The 20428-nt window shown below is 59.1% G+C and overlaps 1 protein-coding gene across 2 annotated transcripts; it reads left to right on the top strand.

The window, feature by feature from the left end:
* The first annotated feature begins 1760 nt into the window (after positions 1–1760).
* ABCB8 (ATP binding cassette subfamily B member 8) lies at positions 1761–19163 on the top strand. 2 transcript variants are annotated; one of them, XM_027538600.1, is made up of 17 exons: positions 1761–1953; positions 6722–7034; positions 7374–7529; positions 7612–7706; positions 7801–7906; positions 8620–8781; positions 8895–8980; positions 9099–9196; positions 9578–9683; positions 13005–13038; positions 13241–13377; positions 13570–13664; positions 13797–13930; positions 14400–14547; positions 16185–16435; positions 17087–17215; positions 17547–19163. In XM_027538600.1, the coding sequence occupies exons 1-16, from the start codon at positions 1859–1861 to the stop codon at positions 17210–17212; spliced, it is 2142 nt and encodes a 713-aa protein (XP_027394401.1). In that variant the 5' UTR covers positions 1761–1858; the 3' UTR covers positions 17213–17215; positions 17547–19163. The 2 variants fall into 2 exon arrangements, with proteins under 2 accessions (XP_027394401.1, XP_027394400.1); XM_027538599.1 differs by having other exon boundaries at positions 17087–19163.
* The last annotated feature ends 1265 nt before the right edge of the window (positions 19164–20428 follow it).

Genomic DNA, 20428 nt, shown 5'->3' with positions numbered 1-20428 from the left:
AACTTCTGATCCAGTTTTGCCAGCGCCCCCCCCCCACCCCCGCCCCAGCCAGAAGCATCAGGGCTGACCCAGCAGAGGGCAGCTGAAGGTCTGGAATTTGCAAGGGCAGGTAATTTGGGTGCCCCGTGACGGAGCTGAGTTCCTTGTTGCCACCTCAAGAGGGGGCGGAGGCCCAGACAGCTGGTTTGGTGGCTTGTCCAACGCCATTCTTGAGGTCCTGAATCATTAGGTTTCCTACTGAAGCCCATTCCTGCAGTGCTGACTCAACCACCCAGGTGTTAGGGCCCCCAGGGCTTAGGCCCAGGGGTTGATGTAGGGACCAGCCCAGGAAATGGAGAGAGAGAGAAACAGAGTGCATTCCAGACTGTCTTCTGGAGGAACTTGGAGGAGGAACCTGTGCTTCTTTCCTGGGAGGGAAAGTGTCATAATAGCTCAGGACTTATAGAGTTCTATCCCAGAGAAGGAGGCAAAGCTATGAAAACAAGACTTCTGGTGTCCCCAGATGTAATCTCACACTGCAGAGGGGCCAAGAAATTCCCACGATCTCTGACACGTCTGCCCAAATGGGTTTTGTGGGGTTTCCTCTGGTCTCTCCCCAACCTCACTCACCCCACTCACTTTTCCACCATACGCACTTTAGGATCCTCTCATACACCCTCTGCACCCAGTCGAACTTCAAACTAATCCTGGCACATATTCCTCCCCAGTTTCACTCCAGATTCATCAACGGACAGCCTCCCTACCACCAGCCCAATTCAAATTATTGTAAAGGGCACTTTTCCTTGCCAGGCGTGGAGAGGGGAAAGAGGGGACCGATGAGCGAGACACAAGAGGAAGAGGAAGTCACAGCCTGGTAGGGAGGTGGCTATGCAAGCAAATAATTACACGGAAGAAATAAATAAGAGAGAAATTGCAGGTGTAAGAGCTGTGCGGTGGCAGCTACAGGCAAGTCAGCCTGACTGCGGTAGGAAGGCATCTATCAGGGAGATGGCTCTGGGGTCGCGCCAGTGGTTCTAAACCATGGTGTAGCGCGAGCTTGTCAGAATCACCAGGGGAGTTTTTCCCCAAATATATGTGGTGGCCACAGCGTGTGGCGAGCTAGTAGTAAAGAATCTGCCTGCCAATGCAGAAGACAGATGCAGGTTCTAACCCTGGGTCAGGAAGATCCCCCGGAGGAGGGCACGGCGACCCACTCCAGTGTTCCTGCCTGGAGAATCCCATGGACAGAGTAGCCTGGCAGGCTGCAGTCCGTAGAGTCGCAGAGTCGCACAAGCCTGAAGCGACTAAGCAAGCACGCACGTTGTCCCCGGAGCTCTGACTCGCCTAGGGGAGCAGGGTGGGTGGAAAGGCACGTGCACATATTTTGGGGAAAAAAAAAAAACAAAACACCTCCAAACGATTTTTGTCCCTTGGTCTCCCAGAACCAGCGTTCTACACTCCCCGGAGATTCCGGGTCACCTAGAATGCTCTGAGAGCAAACGTGAGAGACTAACCCCGCGGTCGGCCGCTGACGCGTTACTATGGATACCCGGCGGGGCGGGGGAGCACACTCGGCACGCCCTCAAGACGTCACCTCAGAGCCAACCCCGGAGGCGGGCGGAAAACATTGCCGCTTCCGGCTCGGCCCCGCCCAGAAATGGATGGGAGGGGGCGGTCCACAGGCGGCTCTCGCCAATTATCGTTGAGGCGCGAACGAGGTTACCTCCAATCACAGCTTGCAGTGAAATTGATGCTTCTTTCCGCCAATCAGCGCCGCGTCGCGCGGGGGTTGTCGGGATGCGGGCCGGAGCCAACATGGAGCCCTCAATGGGGTCACGGTGAAGCCGCTCTTGCCGGCTGGTCCGGTTCTCCCCACATCATGCTGGTGCACTTGTTTCGAGTCGGGATTCGGGGTGGCCCCGTCCCAGGCAAGCCGTTGCTACCCCTCCGCTTCCAGACATTCTCGGCTGTCAGGTAAAAAGGGACGAAACCTAACTGGGAGCGTGGGATACTGACCCGCCTGAAGGGCGTGGGGCTCGCCGGGAGATGGAGTCCCGGGCTCTCGCAAGGTCTGCTGGGGGCTGTAGGCCGGCCTGGCCCGGGGGTCGACTGTCGTTCCTGGGAGGATCGGCCTCGATTATTTATAGAGACGGCCAGGTGCCGGCGCGAGGCTCGGCGCGTCTGTGTCCGCGCGAAGGCTGGACGGAGGGGGGCGCTCTGGGTCGGGGACCACGCTAGGTCTGCACTCCCCACCAGGGGGCACCGTGCTGCACAGGTGTCAGTTCGGTTCAGTTCAGTCGCTCAGTCGTGTCTGACTCTTTGCGACCCCATGGACTGCTGCACGCCAGGCCTCCCTGCCCATCACCAACTCCCGGAGCTTATTCAAACTCATGTCCATCGAGTCGGTGATACCATCCAACCATCTCATCCTCTGTCGTCCTCTTCTCCTCCTGCCTTCAATCTTTCCCAGCATCAGTTTTTTTCAAATGAATCCGTTCTTCGTATCAGGTGGCCAAAGTGTTGGGAGTTTCAGCATCAGCATCAGTCCTTCCAATGAATATTCAGGAGTGATTTCCTTTAGGATGGACTGGTTGGATGTCCTTGTAGTCCAAGGGACTCTCAAGAGTCTTCTCCAATACCACAGTTCAAAAGCATCAATTCTTCGGTGCTCAGCTTTTTTTTATAATCCAACTCTCACATCCATACAAGGAGAAGGCAATGGCAACCCGCTCCAGTACTCTTGCCTGGAAAATCCCATGGACAGAGGAGCCTGGTGGGCTGCAGTCCATGGGGTCGCGAAGACCTGGACACAACTGAGCAACTTCACTTTCACTTTTCACTTTCATGCATTGGAGAAGGAAATGGCAACCCACTCCAGTGTTCTTGCCTGGAGAATCCCAGGGGCGGGGCATCCTGGTGGGCTGCCGTCTGTGGGTCGCACAGAATCGGACACGACTGAAGTGCCTCAGCAGCACATCCATACATGACCACTGGAAAAACCATAGCCTTGACTAGACGGACCTTTGTCAGCAAAGTAATGTCTCTGCTTTTTAATATGCTGTCTAGGTTGGTCATAACTTTTCTTCCAAGGAGCAAGTGTCTTTTAATTTCATGGCTGCAGTCACCATCTGCAGTGATTTTGCTGCTGCTGCTAAGTCACTTCAGTCGTGTCCAACTCTGTGCGACCCCATAGACGGCAGCCCACCAGGCTCCCCCATCCCTGGGATTCTCCAGGCAAGAATATTGGAGTGGATTGCCATTTCCTTCTCCAATGCATGAAAGAGAAAAGTGAAAGTGAAGTTGCTCAGTCGTGTCCAACTCTTAGCGACCCCATGGACTGCAGCCCACCAGGCTCCCCCTAAAGTCTGTCACTGTTTCCACTGTTTCCCCATCTATTTGCCATGAAGTAATGGGACTGGATGCCATGATCTTAGTTTTCTGAATGTTGAGTTTTAAGCCAACTTTTTCACTTTCATCAGGCCCCCCGTTTCTGGCCTCAGTCCTCATTCTTGGATTGGTCTGGAGATGTGGACAAAAATTAAGTGTCCAGAGACATTTAGCATGGCTGTTGTTCTACAGATTCAGTGTGCACTGAACGAAAATGGTTCCTAAATCTGTATAGTCTCAGCAGAGATAAAAGACTATGTATGTGTTGGTGTTCATTTGCTCTGCGCATGTTGGTCCCAAGAGAGAAAAACACAAATGGGGAATGAAAAGGACCCAGAGACTGCGACTCCATTGTAAACGCTTTACAAGAAGCAACTGATTCCTTTCTAATCCTAGAGTGAAAGCCCAAGAGCCAGGCAGGCAGTAGATCACAGGAGCAGGTGGATGTGGACTTGTGTCCTTCAGGAAGCACGTTTGACTGATGGAGGGCAAGAGGGGTGGAGCTGCAGCTTAGAAGTACTGGTGCTGGGACGTAAACGCCAGTTTTTGGCAGTGTCCAAGCACTGCTTAGACCTTAGTGTGGAGAAGATGAGAAAAGCTGGAAAGTGGCCATGGTAAATTATTAAAAGGCTTGAATACAGTCCTTAGGAAAAGAGTAAGGGTGTCGATATTATTTAAACGAGAGCACAACCCCAGGAAAGACATCAGATAGTGTGTTAGAATTTGTGTGTTCATAGCGCAGTGTTTTTCAGACCTGCAAGTCACAACACAATAGATCAGAAAGTGCATTTAGTGAGTCTGGACCCTCTAGAAGGCATATAGGACTTCCCTGGTGGTACAGTGGATGGGAATCCACTTGTCAATGCAGGAGACACGGGTTCAATCCCTGGTCCGGGAGGATTCCATATGCCTCAGAGCAGCTGTGCCCGTGGGCCACAACTGCTGAGTCCGCACTCTAGGGCCTGGCCAGCATGCTGCGACTACTGAAGCCCACACACCTAGAGCCTGTGCTTCGCAGGAAGAGAAACTACCACAATGAGGAGCCCCAGGGCAACACACAGTATCCCGGGTGCACCAACGAAGACCCAGCACAGCCATAAATGAATGAAATTTTAAAGAAAGTGAATATAACAGTATACATGTTTAAAAAACAAATGAGGGAGGGACTTGCCTGGCGATCCAGTAGTTAGGACTTGGGCTTTTCACTGCCAGGACTCAGGTTTGATTCCTAGTGGAGGAACGAAGATCCTGCAAACCTTGAGGCAAAAAAAATAATAATAATAATAAGGAAAGTATTGTTCTGTGAAGCATTTCGATTTTCTGCAACATGCATATGTTCACTGTGCTGGGTCATAAAATATATTTCGTACTATTGTCTACAGTAAGTCTAAATCTTTACAAACAATGCAGCAGTGAATCAGTTTACTTGTTGTTCAGTCACTAAGTCATGTCCAACTCTTTGTGACCCCATGGCCTGCAGCATGCCAAGCTTTCCAGTTCTTCACCATCTCCTAGGGTTTGCTCAAACTCATGTCCATTGAGTCAATAATGCTGTCCAATCATCTCATCCTCTGTCGTCCCCTTCTCCTCCTGCCTTCAATCTTTCCCAGCATCAGGGTCTTTTCCAATGAGTCAGCTCTTCGCATCAGGTGTCCAAAGTATTGGAGCTTCAGCTTCAGTCCTTCCAATAAACATTCAGGGTTGATTTTGTCAGATTGTTCTGCATTTCTAATGAGGGCATGCACTCAACAAACATAACATTTGCTGAGCTCTGTTTTGTACCAGAGCTCTGCTAAGTGTTGTGGGGATACAGTGGTGAATAAGATCTGACTTCCTGCCACCAAGGAATATATATAGTGTGATGGGGAAGTGGGGCATTTACAGAGAGCAGGGAAGTGAGCTTCTCTGTTTATATATTTTTTCCATTTATATTTTGGATAGATAGGAAATACGCAGTGGAAAACAGGCAGGTGGATGGGGTGGGGGGAGATGTCACATAGAGGTGGCAAGAAGCGCAGGCAGGCCTCATTGAAACAGGGAAGGATGAGACTGAGTGTAGTTAGGAGGGTCTGGAAATAGGAAAAACCATTGTGGTAAAGGAAAACCCTCTCATCCATTTGTTTTTTAAAAGCCTCTCCTCATCAGTAATCTTATTTGCATCTTTGATCATCCTCCCATCTACTCTTGGTCAGGTAACAGATACTTCTAACAGGCCTCCCTATAGCTGCTCCTGTCCTCCAGCTCACTCCTCTCTGCAAGGATCTTTAAAATGCAATTGTGATTATGGTCTTCCTTGCCCTCTCAAGTCCACATGTTTTAAAGGGACAGTAATGGGTCCCCCGCCCCCACCCCCCCACCCTCAGCAAGCTTTGTCATTAGCCTTTTTTGTGTCCCCCCTGCCCTATACACTTTTGTTGTTCAGTCACCAAGTCATGTCCAACTCTTCGCCATCCCTTGGACTGCAGCACGCCAGCCTCCCCTGTCTTTCACCATCTCCTGGAGTTTGCTCAAGTTCACGTCCATTGAGTCGGTGTTGCTATCTAACCATCTCATCCTCTGCTGCCCTCTTCTCCTTCTGCCTTCAATCTTTCCTAGCGTCAGGGTATATATATTCATACACCCACGCTAAAGCTTAACCACCACGAGGGCCCTTACTTGGTCTGTCCTGTTGGCCTCTTGTTCCCTGGACCTCGGAGCAGAGTGCGGCGCACAGTAGGCTGGTCACCCTGCATTGTCATCTACAGATACCGAAACTGCAGGATACGGGGATCTTGGCCTATGTGAGATGACAAGATACAAGTTACTTGGATTTTATCGTCACCCTTTTCTTCCATACCTTGTCTGTCATGTTAGCACTCGAGGCCCAGGAGGGGACATGGTGATGGGGTGTGATAAGCTTCTGACCAGTGGGCAGAGTCTTGGGATCACTCCTGGCCTCCCCACATGTAACTGTGAGCTCATCACACCCAATCCTGAGCCTGGATTCTGGAGTCAGACAGCAGGGGTCCCACGTTGTCCCAGTTCTGCTGCTTGTCTGTAAGGGGAGCACCATCCAGCTCTGATGACCCGTCATTCTTCTGAAAGAGCAGGGGTTGGAGGTGGTCACTGATTAGGGCCAGCCATCCCAGAGAGGAGCCAGGGGCAAACACCTTTGAGACTCGATGACTTTCCACTGGGTGTGTTCGTCTCAGAAATGGAGGTTGCTTAAGAGCCTCCCTGAGACGGCCAGGGGGAGCTGTCACAGAGAAGCCTCTGTCCCCCAGAGGGCTGAGCCAAGGGCCGAGAGCCAGGCGCCGCGCTGCTCAGCTGAGGGCCAGCTAGGCCCGTGAGCCATCATGGTGTTCTCTCCCTGCAGGTCCTCCGATGGCCGTCCCAGCGCCTGCCTCCTCGGGGTCATGGCCCAGCTGCGCTCCCAGCTCCGGGCCCGCCTCCCTCGAGCAGCCCCGGCTCCCATCCGGAGCCCCTCTGCTTGGCGCTGGGTCGGGGGAGTCCTCCTGGGCCCCCTGGTTCTGAGTAAGTGCCCCCGCCTCAGCCTTGTGGCACTGTGTGAGGCAGAAGAGGCCCCCCTGGCCCGCTCCAGACCCCGTGTCCTGGAGCCCCGCTTTAACTGGACGCTCTTCTGGCAGTTTCTGCGCCCCCACCTGCTGGTCCTGGGGGCAGCCATCGTGGTGAGGTCTTCTCCCGCCCCGCCTCCCAACACCAGGGAAGGGAAGGATACACCCCCGGTTTGCAGAAGCCCCCCAGCCAGGGCCACATGGGGACAGCTTTCCTGCCGGGCTGAGTCTCAGAGACCTGGGGCCGCTGGCATGAGGACACGGCCGAGGGTCCCTTGGAGGACATGCACAGGGTGGCTGGGGTACAGGGTCCAAGGGTCCCCAGGGGCTGGCGGCTGGGTTTTCCTTTCTGAGAGATATAGGAACCCCCACAGCGGGGGCATCAGTGAGAGAGGAAGGTTCAGGGACCGGGTAGAGGTGGTCCCCCTCTGACCGGCTGCCCCCACCCCCAAGCTGGCCCTGGGCGCGGCCTTGGTAAACGTGCAGATCCCCCTGCTCCTGGGGCAGCTGGTGGAGATCGTGGCTAAGTACACGAGGGACCACGCGGGTAGCTTCCTGACGGAGTCCCGGAGCCTCAGCACCCACCTGCTCCTCCTCTACGGCCTCCAGGTACCGCAGGAGGGAGGGCTGGGGGGCCTGCCGCCCCCGCGAGGAGCCCTGGGCGCCCCTGAGAGCCGGGCCTGTCTCGCAGGGCCTGCTGACCTTCGGGTACCTGGTGCTGCTGTCGCGCATCGGCGAGCGCATGGCCGTGGATCTACGGAGGGCGCTTTTCTGCAACCTGCTCCGGTAGGGGCGGGGCCCTGGGGCCTGGGGGCGTGTCTGGGGCGGGGCCTCGTCCTGAGGGCGTGTCTCCCTCCTCTCCACCTGCGGCTGCCGCCAGCCAAGACATCGAGTTCTTCGATGCTAAGAAGACAGGGCAGCTGGTGAGCCGACTGACGACAGACGTGCAAGAATTTAAATCCTCCTTCAAACTCGTCATCTCCCAGGTCAGTGTCCCAGGTGGGGAGGACCTGGCCTGGGGCACTGTTAGAGTCACACACACATTTGCACACACTGTCGCAGGCCAGCCCCGCCCCAGTCTTGGGTCCCCTCGCCTCCAGCTCACACCAAAGCTAGAGGCCTGCCCTCTGGTGAGGATGTGGATGAGGGTACAGGGACATTCACGGGTGGGAGGACTCATGGCCGTGTGTCTAAGGTCAGGACAGGCTCTTTCTCTCCCGCGGTGAAATCCAACCTCCCCCGGAAAACCCTTCCCAAGAACTCAGACAAGAGCCTTTGCCAGCCCTGCTTGCCAAGATGTTCGTAATGGCCTGGCCCCAGAGTGCCTGGCCGGCTGACAGGAGAGCCAGCGACAGCTCTGCTGAATTCCTGATGTCCTCTCTTCATCCTCTGCTCCCCACGTTGTCACCGACCCCCTAGAAGGCCCTGGGTGGCATCGCCAGGCGGTCATTTTTTTGGTTCAGTTTCTGGAGAAGAAGAGGGCAGTGGCATTAGGAGGAGGAGGAGGAGATCTTGGTCCGTAGTTTCTCACCCCTGCTGGTCAGGAAAGGGTTATAGTGTGTGACCAGTGGCCTCCCGGGGGTTAGACCTGTGGCCTCACCCTGTGAGTGGAGTGGGGAGCTGGCTCTAGCCATCTGACGCTTGGCGAGTCCCCACGTCCTGGTGCTGACGCCTCACAGGCTTCCTGTCCACTGCCCAGGGGCTGCGGAGCTGCACGCAGGTGGCCGGCTGCCTGGTGTCGCTGTCCATGCTCTCTACACGCCTCACGCTGCTGCTGATGGTGGCCACGCCTGCCCTGATGGGAGTTGGCACCCTGATGGGCTCAGCTCTCAGGAAACTGTCTCGCCAGTGTCAGGAGCAGGTATCGGAATTCCCGCCCTCCCCTCCTGTGCTCCCCTCCTTCTCTGCGCCCTGTGCTCCTCGGTCCCCCTCCCCATCTGCATCCTGGCTTTCTAACTTCTGGGTCCCTTGCAGGTCGCCAGGGCAACGGGTGTGGCAGATGAGGCCCTGGGCAATGTTCGGACAGTGCGAGCCTTCGCCATGGAGCAGCGGGAGGAGGAGTGAGTCCTGAGCAGGGGTGGAGTGCAGAGCCGGGGGGTGCTCCCCAAAGGCCCCTCCATCCGCCCTGGGCCCAACCTTGCCAGCTTCCTGAGGGCCGGGCTTGGCCTCTGTCCCCAGACGCTACGGAGCGGAGCTGGAGGGGTCCCGCTGTAAGGCAGAGGAGCTGGGCAGAGGCATCGCCTTGTTCCAGGGGCTCTCCAACATCGCCTTCAACTGTGCGTGAGCAGGGACCCCCAGGGGGAGTACGGGTACAACTCGGGGTGAGCTCGGAAGAGCCAGGGCAGCCCTCCCTCCACCTGCTTGGTGGCCAACGTCTCCCGAGTGCCAGGTAGCTGGTCTGCTAACTAGGGGAGAAGGCTGCCAACTCAGGCAGGGAGTGGGCACACAGGCCCCGTGCCACATCTGAGCCATGGGCAGAGCTGCTGGAGAGGAAGCAGTGAGGTGCCCCCAACCCCCTCACTGCCAAAGGAGGAACTAAGGCAGAGATTCAAATGACTTGCTGAAACACCAGTCGGTAGAGCGTGGCAGGGGCCAGCACAGGAGCCAGACTCTGTCCCCCGCCCTCCTCCCTGACCGCCTCTCCTTGCCCCTCGCAGGCATGGTCTTGGGCACCCTGTTTGTTGGGGGCTCACTCGTGGCCGGGCAGCAGCTGACGGGGGGAGACCTCATGTCCTTCCTGGTGGCCTCTCAGACTGTGCAGAGGTGAGAGTGGGCCGTTCTCTTCCCGAGGGGCCCAGCTGGGGCAGGGGGCGCCAGTCTTCTGTGGATACGGTGACCAGCTCCCCCAGTGAAGTGCAGGGCTGGGGAGGGGCCCCCTGCCTCCCAGCAGTGCCCACTCAGGGCTCCCCGCAACCTCATTCACTGTTCCCTCAGAAACACATCCATCAGCTTCAACTTCCCAACAACTCAAAAGTTTCCTTGATAAGCTGTTTTTGTTTAATTTTGATAAAATGCACATAACAAAATTTACCGTCTTAACGTATTTAAATACAGTTTATTAGCATCACATAACGCTCATGTTGTGTGACCTTCACCAACATCCGTCCTCAGAACAGCTTCACTTTGTGAAACCGAAATGCTGTCCCTAGACGACCCCCTCCCCAGCCCCCGGCAACCCCATCCTGCTGTCTGTCTCTGTGAATCTGTCTGCTTCAGGCCCTCATGTAGGTGGGCTCATACGGTGTCTGTCCCTGGTGAGGGCGTCTTTCTCTGAGCGCGACTTCTCCCAGGTTCATCCACGTCGGGGCAGGTGTCAGAATTGCCTTCCTTTTGAAGGCTGAGTAAGACTCTGTGTGGGCTTCCCTGGTGGCTCAGACGGTAAAGAGTCTGCCTGCAGTGCGGGAGACCTGGGTTCGATCCCTGGGTGGGGAAGATCCCCTGGCGGAGGAAATGGCAACCCCCTCTAGTATCCTTGCCTGGGAAATGCCACGGACAGAGGAGCCTGGCGGGCTACAGTCCACGGGGTCGCAAAGAGCTGGACGTGACTGAGCGACTTCACTTTCTTTCTCTAAGACTCCATGTACGGTAGGCCATCTGTGATGCGCTCACTAAGAGCTGGCCTCCCGCCCTCTGCCTGACCTTCCCCTCCACGTCCCACCCAGCTGGCTCACCGTGTCCGCAGCTCCGCCAGCCCCGTGTGCCCACCGGCTCTGCCACGAGAGGACCCAGGGTGGGAGGCCTCCTCCCCCACCCCGCCCCTTCTAAGCTGAGTTCCTGGCAGCTCCTTCCCCTGATTCCGTTTCTCCTTGCTTTGTCCTCTCCCCCATGTACCATATACACCAAAACACATAAAATGTAAATAGGCGCTAGATAAATAGAGTAAATGTGAAATAACAAGTAACTGGAGAGTGAAGACCCGTGTTACCACCAACCATGTGGAGAAAACGGCATCAGCCCCAACGCCCCCCTGGGTCCCCCTCCTCACCCCGATTCCCCCAGTCTGTGTGTCCTGCTCTGCTCCGGGTCTCACCCCCACGAGCGTGGGGGGCATTTCTTCCAGAGTCCTTCACCATCGGCCTTGTTACCGTCCGGGGCAGAGGGCGCTCACCCCGAGGCAGGGCAGGTAGAAAGAATCCACCTTTCCCAGCCCCAGGCCAGTGTCCCACAAAGACCAGAATCCCCCCGTTTCTGCTCAGTGCTGCCTAGTCAGGCCCCTTCACACCCTCTCTGGGCCTGGGCACCCCCATCCTCCCCTGTGGCCTTGGGACACAGAGGTCTGAGGGTTCCAGAGACGGAACGCGGGCTGCCCCTCCCGCGGTGCTGACCTGCATGGACCCCTGGCTCCCTGCACGCGGCCAGCCCTCCTCCCTCGGACTCGCCTTCCGCTGGGCCCCTCCCACTGTGGCCTGGGCACAGACCTGCTCCTTCCCTCCCCACTGCATGGCCTGGCAGGCTAGCAGACTGCCGTTACAGGCTCAGGAAAGCTACTCGCAGGCTGCTAGGTGGGGCTGCTCGCTGGGCCCTTGGCCCAGCCTTTTGGGGGCCCCTTGCTAAGGATGGGGCTTCCCTGGGGGCTCAGATGGCAAAGCGTCTGCTCACAATGTGGGAGACGTGGGTTCAGTTCCTGGGTCAGGAAGATTCCCCCGGAGAAGGAAATGGCAACCCACTCCAGTACTCTTGCCTGGGAAATCCCATGGACGGAGGAGCCTGGTGGGCTACACTCCATGGGGTCACAAAGAGTTAGACACAACTGAATGACTAACACACACACAGACACACACAGACACACACACACACACACACACACACACCCTCCCACCCACCCACCCACCCCCCAACATGGAGAGCCTTCACCACCCACCTTGGAGAAACTGGGTGTCAGTAAAGAAGCTGGTGTTTCCTCCTGGGGTCCGGCAGGGGGAGGCAGGGAGGCAGGCCTGCCTGGAGTTCAAGCAGCCTCAAGCAACCCCGCCCGAGGGGTTCTCAGTGGTGGCCCTGGTGTCCTGGAAGGGAGGGGGAGGTGCCCAGATGGACCAGGGTCACAGCCAGGCGTCCGGGTCTGGGTCCCCCTGGGAATGGGCCCAGCCACCACCCTGCCCTGCGGGGCCTCCAGGGAGGGCGAGGCCTGCCTCCCACACCATCCCCGTGAGCAGGGTCACGCGCAGCTGGTTTCCAGTGGTCGCATGGCACCCCTGCCAGGCCCTAGTGGCTTACAGGTCTCTGGTGGACAGTGCTCTCCCGACATTGGCCGAAAGCGCCCCGTCCCAGCTCCCCTCCGTGTCTCTCGCCCCCTCCAGCAAGTGCTCTGAGCCCCGTCTGCCCCCCCCGCCCCCAGCCCCTACCTGGGTGCTGGGACAAGTGTGACCCTGGGGAGGCAGTCTTGCTTCTAGAAAAACCTGCACACACCATTGCAGACGCACAGTCACGGGCGGCCAGGCCAGCCGGGCGCTGTGACTAAGGAGCAGTGACTCACCCCCCTCCAGCCCCGTGTGACAGAGGCAGCCGCCCACCGTCTGGGTGCAGCTGCGATGAGATAACATCTTCAGGGAATTTTCTTATGGGGTCCCTCCGGCCGCCCCCGCCCCTGCGGCCTAGTGTCTTCTGTTTCCTTCTTCCTGTGGAAGGAGTAACATCCTTTTTTTCCACTTCATTAGGCCTTGCTCCCCCGGGCCTGGACAGCCCTAGATCCAACCGCCTGGGTGGGCCTCACCCCGCGCCCTGCAGGCTGTGGGCAGCCTGGAGCCCAAGCCCCCCTGCCCGCCGCCCGCCTTCCTGGCCGTTTCCTCCCTGGAGCCCGGCCCTCAGGGAGTCCCTGGCTGTCAGCCCCCTCCGGGCCAGGAGAGAACGCAGCTCTGAAGGGAGGAGTGACTTGTCCCAGGACTGGGTGGTCTGCCCAGGGTTGCCAGGTCCCGGGGCCCCAGGGCCCCAGGTTTCAGGAGAAGCCTCTCCGTTGGCCTCAGGCTGCCCGGTTTCCCGCCTCGCTCAGCACGCCCGCCCCCCTCCCCAGACCTGCCCCTCCGCCTCCGGGCCGCCTTCTCTCAGCCTCGCTGCTGCCTGCTTTCAGCCCACGTCGTCTCCTTGCAGGTCCATGGCCAACCTCTCCATCCTGTTCGGGCAGGTGAGCTGCAGAGAAGGGTCTGGGGGTGTGGGCCCGGGATCTGGGCTGGAGTCCCGCAGCCACCCACGTAACTTGCATGCTGCGGAAACCAGGCTTCCGGTGAAGGGGACGCCATGAGCTCTTCCCGCCCGGGTCGGCCAGGAGATGCTGCCCCTTCCCTCGGACCCAGGCCTCCCTCACCCCAGACTCAACCCCTCCCCAGGTGGTGCGGGGGCTCAGCGCAGGCGCCCGCGTCTTTGAGTACATGACCCTGAGCCCCGGCATCCCGCTCAGCGGGGGCTGCAGCCTGCCTCGGGAGCACCTGCGCGGCTCCATCACCTTTCACAACGTCTCTTTCAGGTCGGTGTCAGCCGCCTCCTCTCCTCTCTGGGCTGAGGGCAGGGGAGGGGGAGGTCTGGGGACCTGTAGGGCAGTGTGGCCCTCTGAATAAACCCCCCTCCAGGGCTCAGGGAGACTTGAGAGTTCAGGAGGGACCAGGTGACAAGGGTCCAAGAACCTGGTGCGACCTGAGGGTCTCTCGCCTCCCACCAGCTACCCCTGCCGCCCCGGCTTCCCTGTGCTCAGAGACTTCAGCCTCACGCTGCCCCCAGGCAAGATCGTGGCCCTGGTGGGCCAGTCCGGGGGAGGTAAGAGGGGCCCACTACACCCCCGCGCACCTGCGACTCCGCACCTGGAACCACCCAGTGTGGCAGGAGGGGCCCCGCTTTCCCAGAACATGCTCTGGAAACCCATGCCCTCCTCCCCTCCCTGACCCCCAGGAAAGACCACCGTGGCCTCTCTGCTCGAGCGCTTCTATGACCCCACGGTGGGCGTGGTGACACTGGATGGGCAGGACCTGCGCACCCTCGACCCCTCCTGGCTCAGGAGCCAGGTCATCGGCTTCATCAGCCAGGTGAAGCTTGTTCTCAGTCCTGCGGCCCTTGAGGGGGTGGGGGCGGGTGGGCTGTCTTCACTGGTCCTGGTGTTCATTCACCGGGTCCCAGCTGCTGCAGCTCTGCCTTTGGACTCTGTTCCTCAATTTAAGAGATCCCATGGGGCGGTCTTTTAGGATCTCTGACAGCTCATGGCATCCAGAAGGTCAAATTGTAATAAAATCTTATTGGCCGTCTTCCCAGAGTAGGGTGCCCTGCCCGGCCAGCTGGTCTTGCTCTCCTAGCCGCCTTCCCGACGGGCCCTGTGTCCTGCAGCGAGCTCGGCCTCTTCCCACTCTTGATGGGTCTCTCTCTGACCTGTAACTCTGAACCTCCCTACCTGCCCTCCACGGGGTCCTGTTGTGGCCAGAACTCTCCTGATTACACCCTTCAGGGGTTCGGAGCAGAGTTGAGATGTTTCCTGTGGTTCCCCCCACCTCCCGCCCCCAGGAGCCCGTCCTGTTTGGAACCACAATCATGGAGAACATTCGTTTCGGGAAGGTGGACGCCTCTGACGAAGAGGTTTACGCAGCCGCCCGGGAAGCCAATGCGCACGAGTTCATCACCAGCTTCCCGGAGGGCTACAACACCATCGTGGGTGAGTTCAGGCATGGCGTCCCACACGGGCCTGGGGGCCCACATGGGCGGGGGTGCAGGGGGGCGGGAACGCGGTCATGGCCTCAGGGGAGACCAGACCGGGACTGTGGCCTCGAGGGACAGAGGCAGCTCTCCGGGGACAGAGACCATGCTGGGGTGGTTCAGGCACAAGCCGGCTGCAGGGACAGGAACGTGGCAGGGATACACATGATCCATGACGTGGGGACTCTTCAGAGTTCACCACGTCAACCCCCAAGACCTGACCAGAAGCACAGGGAATCAATCTCTTTCTCTCTCTGGGTTTTATCCTTTAATGAAAGGTGTTTCCACTTTTATCCACAGGGATGGTTTTGGTTGAGCACATCTCTGTTCTGACTTACCCAGAAGAGGGCTCTGGTGGTTCTAGAACATTAGAACGTTGTAGCATCACACGAGAATCTTCACGTCGAAGCTTGCAGCTTCGTGTGTTCCTCTCAGAGGTTCTCTCTTCAACCTCTGGGCTCGTGTCCATTATCCAGAGTCTCTTGGCTCTGTTGCAGAATGTTCCAGCATGTCTCATGGTGCTGGACATGTCCTACTCTTTGTGACAGGCTGCCAGGCTCCTTTGTCCATGGGATTCTCCAGTCAAGAATACTGGAGTGGGTTGTCATTTCCTCCTCCAGGGGATAACCCAGGTCTCCTGCATCTCCTGAATTGCAGGCGGATTCTTTACCCCTGCGCCACCTGGGAAGTCCTCTCATGGTGCAGGCATATCTAAAGTTCTCAACTCTCTTTTTTTGGCCACACCTTGCTTCACACAGGATTTTAGTTCTCTGACCAGGGATCCAGCCAGCATGCCCTGCAGTGGAAGCACAGACTTGTAACCCCTGGGCCACTGGGGAAGTCCCTCTCAACTCTTCTTGACACTTAGGTCTCAGTCAGGGCTTCCCTGATGGCTCAGATGGTAAAGAATCCGCCTGCAATGCAGGAGGCCCAGGTTCGATCCCTGGGGCGGGAAGATCCCCTGGAGAAGGGAATGGCTACTCACTCCAGTATTCTTGCCTGGAGAATCCCATGAACAGAGGAGCCTGGTGGGCTACAGTCCATGGGGTCGCAGAGTTGGACAGGACTGAGCAACTGACACAGTCAGGCCTCGATCTGCTGAGCTCAGCCTGCCCCGTCGAGCAGCCATCCTTTGAGGTCCGTGTTTCTTGCTGCTGAGGCTCTGCTCCTTGGACGCTGCCCTGCCTGGAGGAGCTGGCCCTCCCTCTCCCTCTGGCACCTGCTCTGTGACTGTCGTCACCTGGAGGCTCTTCTTGGTGCTCAGTGTGCCACCTCTGCTGTTCTCTGGGCGTTTTGGACTCCACATGTGGTCTTTCCAGAATGTCCAGGGGTAGGGTGGACTCCCGCTATTCTGCCACCCGAACTCCAGGAGCCGCGTCTGGGTCCAGCAGGGACCCAGGAGGCCAGGAGAAGGCGGCAAGAGCTTCAGGGCCAGGGCAGGTGGGCCCGGGCCCGTCGTGGCTCTGAGCCGTGCCCTGGTGCGAGGTGGAGCCTGGCCTCCTCGGGCGTCACTGCGCCCCGCTGTGTGCACAGGGGTGGGGGATCAGGGTGCTGCCAGGCATCACGCCTGCCCTCTCCCCACCTCCTGCCCCCCAGGTGAGCGGGGTGCAACCCTGTCTGGTGGCCAGAAGCAGCGCCTGGCCATCGCCCGAGCGCTCATCAAGCAGCCTGCCGTGCTGATCCTGGACGAGGCAACCAGCGCGCTGGACTCAGAGTCCGAGAGAGTCGTGCAGGAGGCTCTGGACCGCGCGAGCGCCGGGCGCACCGTGCTGGTCATCGCCCATCGGCTCAGCACCGTGCGCGCAGCCCACCGGATCGTCGTCATGGCCCACGGCCGTGTCTGCGAGGTCAGCCAGGGCCCTGGGGCACGGGTCGGTGGTCTGGGATGGACACAGGGAGGTTGGTGGCTCAGCTGAGCTGTGGGAGGGTCTGGCCTGACCCTGGGGGCTGGGGGTTATGGTCTGGTAGTAGCACCATGTGGATTCAGGAGTTCTTGCCCTTCAGTAAGCCCTGGCCGCTCTGGGCCCCTGTTTCTTCCCCTGGGGGTGGGCGAGCAGTGAGCAGAGCTGCAGTGAGACCCCCAGTGTCACAGGGGAGAGTTCTCAGAAGCACTTGGTGCTGGGGGAGGGCCCCAGGGCTGAGGGGCTGAAGTGGGGGCCCAGGGAACCTGATCAGGGCCAAATGGAGCAGCACCCCAAGGCTGGGTCTGCAGCGGGGCTCGGAGGCTGTATGGGGCCCGGTTTCACAGTCCCCAGCCGCCTGCACTGGGCGAGGAGCGCCAGGCCCTGTAAGGCGGACAGGGGGATCCAGAGGCTCTTACACAATCCAGCTCGGCTAACAAGTACAGATGCGCCAGCCTCGACCTGTGACCGACGGTGCTGTGTCCTCCGGAGGGGCTCTGGCTTAGGTGGAGGCTAGCCCAAGGAGCTGGTCCTCTGAGGGCTGTGAGCTCTGGGCCGGGCGGGGGATGACCATCTGCCCCTCCTTCCTCTATGCAGGTGGGGACCCATGAGGAGCTCCTGAAGAAGGGCGGGCTCTACTCGGAGCTCATCCGGAGACAGGCCCTGGACACCCCACCTCCCGAGGCGGCCCAAGTCCTTGGGCACCGGCACTCCAAGTCCTGAGAGGTCTGGTCACCGCCAGGCATCTGTGGCTGAGGCCAGAGCTCAGCTCAGGGGGGCCTCCTGCAGACTCCACCCCCAGGAGGAGAGCCAGCATGCTGGGTGGGGCAGCTCCCCCTGCTTGGAATAAAACCCTGGGCCAGGCGCTGGGCTGGAAGGAGGCTGGCCCCAGCTGTCCTCCTGCCGCCAGGCTGCCTGCCTCCTGCTGGAGCTGAGAGTCCTTGGGCTGGCTGCCCAGGGGAGGGGGTGGGCTCCCAGGCCCCAAGTGGGTCCCCTCCCTTTGCCCAGCCCTCCTGACCCCTCTCCCTACCCTGCTGGCCTCCCTTCTACCTGACAGCTTAATGGTGTCCCGGCTGCAGCTGCAAGGACTCTTCACAAGTCAGCGCTGGGGAAGGGCAGTGGGGACTCACCCCAGCGTTCCTCCCACACCCAAGCCATGACCTCGAGTTCCTCCACGGACTCTTAACGTGTCTCTTGGACCCTGGGAGAAGCGGACCAGCCTCTGAGCCAACCCTTCAAACCCACAGCCCCATCCTGGGCACAGCTTCCCTTCTCCCTGCCCCGTAACACAGTCCTTTAGATGTCGCCCCCCCCACCGCTGTCTGAATGGGACAGGTGCCTGGCGGGCCCCCTGGCTCGGGGGCAGGGGGGCGGGGGTGGCTGTGGTCTGTTCCACACGAGGTTGCCAGGAGCCAGCCCGTCTCCCCACTGCCCCGGCCCCGTGCACCTCGAGCCTGTCACCTGGTGAGAACGTGGACCCTCACCCTCTAGGTGGGGACACCTACCTCTGAAAGTGACAGAAGGGGGACACAGGCCCCAGCCCCCAACCCTGGGGGACAGTCAGTGCTAACGCCCACCAGAACCCACTAAGGAGCAGCTGACGCCAAGCTCCTTGGGCTGGCGAGACAGAAAATCAGGCCAACGAGGAGTGGTCACGGCCAGCCTCCCTGGGGTGGTCAAAGAGGGTCCCAGGTACAGGTCTGACCAGAGCCGCTTCTTGAAAGAGAACAGGCCAGCTGCCCAGTGGCACGAGCCTGCGACCCCAAAGCTGTGAGTGGGGCGGGGTGTCAGCTTCCAGGGGACCTCGGAGCAGCCAGGGTTTCCCTCCAGCCCTGGTCGCCCCAGAACTGGTCACCCCTCCTCCCTGAGTTCTGCTCATGGCACTTCCCTCCAGAAAGCTTTCCGCCCTTCACAGCCCCGTCCAGGCTGACGACCCCACTAAGTCTCACCCTGGGGTGAGGAAGCAGGTTGCCCCAGTGAGCCCATTTGGGTTTATCCCACGGCATAGAAGGGTGACTGCGGGCAGCTGTGGCTGGAGGCCAGCCTGGGGCAGCTTGCACAGCTCCGGTGTGCATGTGGCAGCCAGGGCTCAGTCCCCCCGCGGCCTCCGTGGATGTGGTCCGGGAGCAGATGCGACCGTTGGGCCACGACCAGCCTGTTTGGATGCCCTGCTTTCTTGCTGATGAGAGGTCAACTCCCTGGGCAGGCCTGGCCCGGCTCCAGCTTGCTCTGCCACTAAATCCCTCCCTGGAGAGGGCAGCCAAGGGCAGGTCTCAGCTTCCCGCCCTGGTCCACACTGGCCGGCCAGGCCCCTCCCAGCCCTGGCCAGCTCCTGCTCCACCAGCAGCCTCCAGACATCTCCCGACACCAGATCCCAGGTCTTTCCTTACCTCTGCAGGGTGGCCTCTCTGAATCCTGTCCCCCACTCCCACCCCACCCCCTTTAGGGAAGTAGTGAGACCACGGAAGGCCGGGCAGTCAGCCGGCCACTCGTAGTCTTAACCCGGACCTCGGTTCCTGCAGACATTCCGAGTGGGTCATAAACCCAGCTGCACTTCATTTTGAGAGCTTGTTTTTAAGAGTTTAATTAGAATGACCTGTGGTAACGTACTTAGGGCTGCAGCCTCAGAAGCTGGTTACATCTGTGCAGTAAACGGTGTTATTCACTCCTTCAAGATGTGTGTTCATTAAGCGCCTGCTGCGGGCCGCCAAGCCCACGACGGGGGGACGGGGAGGCCCCTGCCCACTGCAGTCTCACTGGGAGGATGGGCGGTCACGGTGCAGCGTGGCTGTGTTCAGTTGGCACACTTCCCCTCCCTGCCAAGAGCCCACATCTCGTGGAGCCTCGCCACAGAGGCTCTGTGGAAGGACACGGAGTAGAAATGAACGCAGTTGACAAACCAGCGGAGATCAACCCGCAGCATGTCTCAGGCCGGCAGCGCCTCCTGCAGCGGCGGGCAGACCAGCGGCTAACCAAACAGGGTCTGGCGGCCCGGCAGGCCCTCCCCAGCTAGGCCCCCTCAGCAGCTGCCTCCTTCCTGTCCCCTGTACTTCAGGTCAGCAAGACACTGGAACCCCACGAGGCCAGCAGGCCTGAAGCTCTGCTGTCTGTTTTCCAGTAGCCGGGAGCTCTCCTCCGCCGACCCATCTCTGAAACATCTGAGGCCTCATTCAAGGGCCCCGACTCTGCCCAGAGACGGCCAGTGTTACCACCCTGTGCTGGGCCCTGTGGCCCAGGACTCTCCAGCTGGCCCAGGGGCCATGTAGTTCCTCCTTTAGAAAAGCGCCCCCACCCCCTGCTCCCGCCCACCTTTGGAAGACAGACACACGCCCCTGTTCCTGATGGGAGCGCCCACTGTGGGGAATTTCACGGTGTCGATCAGGTTCCCCGTGCAGTTACCTCTTCTTGACCCGGCGGCTGTATTTGTGGGAGTTTCCATCTGTGCAGCGTTACTGAGAGCGCTGTTGTTTGCCACGAAAGACTGGAAACCCCCAGTATCCATCAACAGGGGTGTGGCTGTGTTAATACAAACGATGGTGCATCCGCATAAATGAAATGGTATGTGGCCGTTTAAAAAACACAGAAGGTTTCCGGGCGCTGGATACCACACAGCCTCTAGGATGTGTTGTTAAGTGAAAAGAGGTGTGAAGTTCACAGAGCATCCGTACTACCCCAGAGGGCGGCCCATGGGCACCTATGTCCCACCTGAAGGGTGACGGGTGAGCCCACCGTCCCTGCAGCAGAGGCCAGCCCCCCCCACCCAGACAGGAGGGCCTGCGCACGCGGAGGTGGGAGAGGATCGCCGGAGATGGACCACCTCTGGACGTGGGGCCAGAGGAGCTCCCAGCACCCAGAGTCGTCTGGGACGCTGGGGGCCTGGAAGGAAGAGCTCACTGATGCCAGCTCCCCATCGCTTTCCAGCCTGGTCGAGAGCCAGCT

The sequence above is a fragment of the Bos indicus x Bos taurus genome, chromosome 4 (assembly GCF_003369695.1).
Source record: "Bos indicus x Bos taurus breed Angus x Brahman F1 hybrid chromosome 4, Bos_hybrid_MaternalHap_v2.0, whole genome shotgun sequence".
NCBI classification, from domain to species: Eukaryota; Metazoa; Chordata; class Mammalia; order Artiodactyla; family Bovidae; genus Bos; species Bos indicus x Bos taurus.
This window is presented reverse-complemented; position numbering and strand designations above follow the sequence as displayed.